The 7,632-nt window shown below is 38.4% G+C and overlaps 1 protein-coding gene across 1 annotated transcript; it reads left to right on the top strand.

Moving 5' to 3' along the window:
* Positions 1 to 2,557: 2,557 nt before the first annotated feature.
* Positions 2,558 to 7,251, top strand: LOC139666364 (putative methyltransferase DDB_G0268948). Its single transcript, XM_071545552.1, has 6 exons — positions 2,558 to 2,668; positions 3,638 to 3,798; positions 4,920 to 5,136; positions 5,715 to 5,818; positions 6,611 to 6,748; positions 7,155 to 7,251. Exons 1-6 carry the CDS (start codon positions 2,558 to 2,560, stop codon positions 7,249 to 7,251), a joined length of 828 nt encoding a protein of 275 aa, XP_071401653.1.
* The last annotated feature ends 381 nt before the right edge of the window (positions 7,252 to 7,632 follow it).

The following is a 7,632-nucleotide window of genomic DNA, read 5'->3' as shown; positions in this document are numbered from 1 at the left end:
GATAACTCATAACTTTAAAAAAAAAAAAATAACCCACATTGTAATGTGCTTAACTTTCATACCAGCAATCATTTTGTATAAGTAGGTGCCGATTTTCTCAAATGGTCTCATATTGGAGTAAAATTCTTTGACTCTCTCACAGAGACGAATCATCCTCACTCTCAAGTCACCTTCAAAATAAGTTCTTCAAAATGAATAAATCATTTGCCGATAGCACATACTATAGCTGATCGGTGTGTGTGTGTATATACAGTATATATAGCTTTGTCATTATGTTTCTCTATTTCCCTCATACACACCGGCTCTACCTCTTCTCTCTTTCTTTCTCCATGTCTCTCGTTCTCTCTCTCTGACATGAACATACACACACGCAGGCTGTAAAAGAACGCTCATATGTGAGAAAGATTACAAAGGTCAGTGCTTTTTCAGCCTAGCAGTTAATAAGTAGAGAATCTACATTGTCAGGGTCGAGTTTCCAGGAAGTAAATGCCAGGACAATAACAGGGGTCAACCAAGCAAGTGTGCTCAGTCAACTTACACTTTGGAAATAAAGTATTACCTTGAAATCATTGGGCAAATTTTAGTTTTGCATGTAATGTAGCTCTACAAATAGGTTTTAACATGAGGCTGAAGTAAGTTCTTCGAAAATCTATATTTAAATTAGCAAAAATGCTGATTAAAATCATTATTAAATTTGCTGTGTGAGATGTGATGAAGTTACACTTAGTATCTTCTAGCTACTCTGAGAATAAATGGGGAGTTTTACTACCAAGCTCAGGAAAGTTTAAATTTATAACAAGTTGTAGGGGGAAAAAATAAATTTAGCTCAAGTGACAGTATATTAGTTGTTTGATTGACAACCTTCAAGTTTAAGTCTTCCATATGGATATGATAAGTTGATGTTGATTGTTGTTTAAATGTTGGAATTCAGTGCTGAACAAACAGGATACAGACTGCCACTGTTTGCATTCAAATGATCTACCAACCAGTTAGTCATGAAACTCAAGTTTTAAGAAGACTATGATTGGGTGAAATGCTGGATCACCTGCTGCCTTAAATTCATGCTGAGAAGTTACATAACTGAAAAAAATAAATACCTTTGAAATACAAGATGCCTAGCACTGTTGTTTCACAGCAGGAGTGCTTGAATATTTTAGTTTAAAAGAGGATTCAAGCTTTTCGACTGAGCTCTTGGAAACATAGATGCCTATGGCAGTTTAAAGACACAATGCAACACAATTCCTTCAGTCAGTAAAAGCTTGCTATGGATTTCTAGGCAGGATCATGTTTTCAGTTAGTTCTAGTTGGATCTATGTTTTTTATAGCTGCTTTAGTGCCCTTTCTCTATGTTCTGCCAAATTTCAGTAAGTTAAAGGGGCATGGCTCTGCCGAGACGCTTTGTACCACAACTTTGTACTGGCCATCATGAATGAAGTGGAGCCATCCACAATCGGTGCTTAAGTAAAAAAAAAAAAAGAAATTTGAAAAAGAAAGTCGTTTTGTAAAAATCATAAAATTTTGTAAATGCTGCATCGCTTGTCAAATACAAAACCAAGGCTTTTCCACTGCATAACAATTCATTTTTATCTTTGGTGAATAAATATCCAGTGTTGGAACTTTCAACACCCATCGACAATCCAAGAAATTTAGATTTTGACTAGTTCAGGGACTACAACATTATGCATAATGTCGACCAATCAGATAATTCATTCACATCTGGGTGTATGTGACATCATTTCCACCAGTTAGTAGATTGAATTTGATTCTGTTGACCACCAGAGGTAGAGTTTCTCTAAGGGTGTTAGTCAAATTTCTACAACTCTGACAATGGGTAACTTTGAATTAACAGCTTGGTTAAACAATACCAAGAGATTGAGAAACACAAGAAACCAGACTTCATGACTTCATTGAGACAGAGTACTGGTGCACACATGACTTTAATGTCATAGTACGCATGTAAACAAGTGGATCTTCTACCTTCAGAACAGAGTAAACTTTCACCTCATTAATGAAGCCACATAGCATTCTGACCCCTCCCCCTCCATCTCCAGGGAGATCTCTGATTGGCTCTGACAGGCACACATACCATCACATGACCCCAACGCTGACCCCTTACTCACACACAGACCTCTGAGCTAGACTTGAATTTCCATTTAATACACTTATGAATTATGTTCAATACAGTCGACATCATCTGGAAACTTGAGTTTTTGAACTGTCCCTTTAAAGGCCCTAATTGTCAAACATGCCACATACCAATGGAGGTAGTGAGACCTCCCTGTTCCTAAGCACCCCACCATTTCCCTCTTGTGTGTGTGTGTGTGTGTGTGTGTGTGTGTGTGTGTTTGAGAGAAACTAACAGCAAGAGGGAGAGAGAGCGAATTCCTTTCTGTGTTTCATGGGAAGAAAGAGATAGACGAGTGTTATGAAAGAAAGCGTTGTATTTAACATCCATTTCAATTCAATCTCTGTGCTTTTTAGACTCATGCTAGATCAGCTGTCTACCTCACAGAAAGAGTCGTATTTAGAGAGGTAGTTGGTAGAGACTGAGGCATTCATGGCTCACCGTTTGTTTGAAGGCAAGGAGCACGCCGCTTCCTATTGGAAGTACAGGATCTCTCCATCAGATCATCTGATACAACAGGTGCTCGACTTCCTGGAGAAACAGGTATGAAAGAAGGGATGGGGGGGTTGAAGTGGAGTGGCATCTACGTTATTAACTTTTCAAATAGTAATCAATCAGAGGATACCAAAGATCCTATTTCTACCCTTTTTTTCTTTAAGTTTTTTAAAGTATTTCTTTTTAAAGTAAATATACATCATACATAATCAAACAAATGCTGATATGTATGTTTGATATTGTGTCCTTTCAAAAAATGATTTTGTAGTTTGATTCCTGACAAGACATTTTGAGTTCAGGCACAGATTTTCTCTAAATAAATATCACTGTAAAATGAACTGTGATAACGACCATCAGCGCTACATTCTATATCTCCTGTGAGCTGCTTTCTTTGAGCATCTTTCATTATTTCCACTCCCTGCTGCTGTTTTTGTTTTCTTTTTTTTTTTTACTTATCACTCTACCCCCCATCAGCAGGGACTCATGGCAGCACATGCTTGAGAACAAACTAGGCCAAATAAAAGCAAGCAGCAGATCATTGGCATTACAGTGACTCAATTTTGGATCGCGTTTGATCGTGTCATAACTAATTTCTCAATAATATATTAATGAGAAAATTTTTCATATAACATGTTAAAGTCCCCATGAAATGAACTCCCATTACTTTTACTTCCTAGAAAACACTGTATCTTTAATGGTGACCTCCTGCTGCACCAGAAGGCGTAAATATACATTTCTAACCATCCAACCAAAACCATCATATTTTTTAACAATCCCTACCATTAGTTGCAATTAATGGTTTTATCTTGTGATTAATGGTTTTATTTTGTGACTAAAGTGTTCCTGACTGAATTGCCTTTCTCTCCCTGACTCATATTCCATTGGTTTAGACTTTTGAATGATCCCTCACTGCATTACGTCCTGCCCCAACATCCTCTCATATTCATTTTCATTTTCATTTCATTTCATGGGGTCTTTAAATATGTTGGTCTGTGCCTGTGTTCTCTGCTCTCTCAGAAAGGCCGGCCTTTTGACCTGGCAGTGGATGTGGGCTGTGGCTCAGGTCAAGGCACGGTGCTGCTGGCCGGTCACTTTGCCTCTGTGGTGGGGACAGACGTGAGTCCTGCCCAGTTAGACGTGGCCTTGGAGCATGCTAAGGGCCCAAACATCACCTATAGGTCAGCATGGATACACTCAAAGTCAATTAGGTTTCAGCTAAACAGTCTGCACACAAGGTTTCTCACATAAACTACACTGACTGAGATTTAGAGACATGCTGAAGGTTTTCTGCAAGAACTTTCTCCTATACTCATGGTTTCCTCTACAGAAGAACACAAGTGAGATTGTGGGTTGGGGGAAATTAGGGTATTCCACTGTTTTTTTTTCCTTATACACTTGGGATAATTAAATTGTAAATTGATGTGAAAATTGGAAAAAGTCTCAGATACCAGTGTTTTTTTTTAACCTATATTCCTCAATAAAAAGTTTCAACAAAAATTCAAAATTCATTATAATTAACAGTGAACGTTGTTCCCCCTCAGGTAGAATATTGTTCCTCACTCTGAAATTAAGCTGACCTGATTAAAATACATGGTGAAATGTTAAAAAATGCATGAGCATCAACCAGCTTTTCTCAATTCCGTCGATATGCAAGGGCCATCCTCCATCAGAATCAGGCAACAATGTCACCTCTTTTGTTTAGATTCGAGAACCTGGGAAGCAACAGTATTCACTCTGGGCCAAGGCAGGCACAATGAGCCCCTTGTCTGATGAAACTCGGTCATGCAGTAAAGCCCATACAACTGAACAAGTGAAAATGCACTCTACTGTCAGCACAAGTCAGTGAAATCCTGCTATTTTGTTTAGCCTCGCACACGTTAAATAAATACAGAAACAGGATTCTAGTTAAATGGATTTCAGAAGGTATACAAATTATGTGAATTGTTTTTAACAAATCCTCATTTATTGCTAATAAGTAACAAGTGAAACACAGATGTATCTGTAATTTCCATGGCAATATAGCATTTATTGATAATTTTAAGGGTTACAGTAAGGCTTTACATTTTGTACTTTCACTTTACTACTACACTTTGCCACATGTCAACATGTCCTCTATGTTGACAAATGCCAAATAAAGATATAAGAATAGGTCAAAATGATAAATGACACAATACATTTTGAAAGCACAATACATCTTTAAAAAAAAAAACACTTTTGATGCTCCAACTTTCTGCCTTTGCTCACCAGGTCCTAACTAGTCAAAGGTTTTAACTGGATATCATTACTTGTCGACCTTCAGGCAGTGTTTTGCTGAGGAGTTGCCGTTTGGTGACGGCTCAGTGGATCTGGTGACGGCCATGTCTGCCTTCCACTGGTTCGACAGGCCGCGCTTCCTGCAGGAGGCCCACAGGGTCCTGAAGCCCCGCGGTTGTTTGGCTCTGCTCAACTACACCATGGAGATGGAGCTCAGCTTCCCTGACTGCTGCTCACACACACTCAACCAAGTCTGCAAAGAGGTGCATGCAGAATTTACACAAGAGCACTTATTGTTCATGTATACTCAGTGGTGGAAAGAGTACCAGAATGTCCTACTCAAGTAGAAGTACTGTTACATTGCTGATATTTTACTGAAGTAGAGGTAAAGGTACTGTTGTAAAAATCTACTTAAGTAAAAGTAAAAAGTATAAAATTTAAAATGTACTTTTTAGAAAAGAGAAGAATGTTAAATGTGATCTTTTCTATACCATTCTAAAATGATGATTGATTCCTTTAATTGGAAAATTTGGAAATTACAAAATAAAGTGCAAGCCAGGTTACTCCACTCTTCTTTGCTGACTGACCGGTCACTAAATCAGGAAAAAGGTCCATGTAGCAACAGTAAATATAACACTTTGGATACATTGTACCTGCATACATACCAAAATCTGCACGTACTAATTTAAGCTTATATGGAAACATGTGGGAGCTTCCTCAGCATTGAATGGATGAAGTAAACACATCAATGAGTACAACTTGAAGCAAAATGCAAATTTGGAACCAGGCAACCTTTCTACACTCATAATGACTCCATGTTTCATTACATGTTTTCTGTCAGTTTTACGCGGCCCTGCGACCTTACCGCAGCCCCCACCTTGGCCCCAACTCTATTGAGCTCTACCGACAGGCCTACGACTCCCTCTCTTACCCGGACAAGGAGTGGTGAGTGATGACAGCTTTTTCTCAATCATCTTTGTTCCAGATTCATTCATTCATGCTGCACAGATCTGAAGATATTTGTTTACCTTCTCTCATCTTCCGTCCCTCCAGAAATTTGTGATATGCAAACACAAGTTTATTCACAACTTTAAGAGGGCCTTGTAAATATAAAAGGTATCAATTTTTGCCAGTCACTCCATTTTTACTACATAAATCTTCTCTCATCCTTAAAAATAAGACCAACAATCAGGACAAGAGTTTTTAAAATTCATTGCTATATTAATGTAAGAAATATTCTAATCGACACTCACACTGTCAACAACATGATGATCACAATTTTGTCTTCTGACTTAGAGTTTTCTTTGATCTTCTCTAACAAATGAACACTGCAGATTTTTGTTGTTTGAGAATCTCCAGCAAATTGAATGATTTAGTGGCAGTAATTACATAAAAACACCACAAAATTCTGTAGGGACTGGTTTCACTGAGTTCATTCTCTTTACCTTTGCAGTTTGTCTGCGCACATGTTGGCATGTTTATGATCAGAAGGATGGTATAACATTGTCATAATAAAAATAAAAGCATACTAAAGCATTTAGGAAAAAATTTAGAGAAAAGAAAATGTATTTCTTCACCAAAGTTCTTGGAAAAACTTGGAAAAATCACCCATTAGTTCGTTTGTATGTGTGCGTGTGTCTGTGCGTGTGTGTGTATATGCATGCGTCCGTGTGTGCGCGTGTGTGTTTGTGCACGTGTGTGTGTGTGTGTGTGTGTGTGTGTGTGTGTGTATTACAGGCATGAGTGTGTGTGGGTGAGAAAGGCCATGCCTCTCTCCAGCTACATGGGGATGTTGGAGTCTTTCTCCAGCTATCAGGCTCTGCTGAGAGAAAACCCACAGGAGGCCAACAGGCTCTCCAAGGACATCAATCAGAGGTGAACCACACCTTACAAAGTACACATATGTACAGTAGACAGACACACACACACATTTATTTAAATATGACAATTCTCTCAAAAATTATGAAAAAGTATAACTATCTCTATTTTAAGTTAAATGTTACTGTTAAATATGACTTAAAAGTGCAAAGCAGATGGGTACTCCAATTTGTAGTCAATAGTGCATCATAAATTGTGTTAAAGGTTTATCCCTCCTCAAATTGCCTCCTCACTGTAGTTTCAGGCAACATACTTGATGTGTTGCTTTTCACTGTGTGCAGGAGTAACACACACTGTACTATGTGCTATCAACACATGCTCTGATGAAAGATATGTTGTCCCAAACTGCACACAGTTGTGAGTGAAAAATGACACAGCCTGCCTCCTCTGTTCCTCTCCGCAGGTTGCTGTCGGTGATGAAGGAGACGTCTGCAGAGACAGAGGTTGAGGTGGGAGTGAAGTATTTCTGCCTGCTGGCCTGCAAACCACAGGAAGACTGACTTCTGCCAACACTCACAAAAAAGGATGTGTCTTTTTCAACAAAGTCATGAATGTAGTTTGGGACACTGAATCTTGTGCTACTTCTCAACACAACAGTTCTCTGTAGCACCATGTTATGTCATAAGGTTTCACCTTTAACATACCTTTAACATGTGCTATGCTGAAAAGTAACACAAATTTGAGATTTCACGATGACAACTTTTCTGTGTGAAGGTTTCCTCTTTGACTAAAACACTGGTAATATGTCAGTCTGTTGGATGTTTGTTACTAAAGGTAAATAACTTGTACTGTATTCTTCAAAAATGCCAGATGAATGCCAGTAATCTAAAGTAAAGCCCCAAATATGGCCATGTAATATTTTAAACATTGTGTCGACTGTT

Source organism: Centroberyx affinis, unplaced genomic scaffold (genome assembly GCF_046629955.1).
Source record: "Centroberyx affinis isolate AG114_WGS23_722 - 3 ecotype Tasmania unplaced genomic scaffold, CSIRO-AGI_Caff_v1 ptg004951l_1, whole genome shotgun sequence".
NCBI classification, from domain to species: domain Eukaryota; kingdom Metazoa; phylum Chordata; class Actinopteri; order Beryciformes; family Berycidae; genus Centroberyx; species Centroberyx affinis.
The sequence above is the reverse complement of the archived record's forward strand: the minus strand, read 5'-3'. Positions and strand labels throughout refer to the sequence as shown.

Coding starts and splice junctions, on each gene's coding strand:
- LOC139666364 (XM_071545552.1), top strand. CDS start 2,558: ATGGCTCACCGTTTGTTTGAAGGCAAGGAGCACGCCGCTTCCTATTGG. Junction 2,669..3,637: donor TCGACTTCCTGGAGAAACAG/GTATGAAAGAAG, acceptor CTGCTCTCTCAG/AAAGGCCGGCCTTTTGACCT. Junction 5,137..5,714: donor TCAACCAAGTCTGCAAAGAG/GTGCATGCAGAA, acceptor GTTTTCTGTCAG/TTTTACGCGGCCCTGCGACC.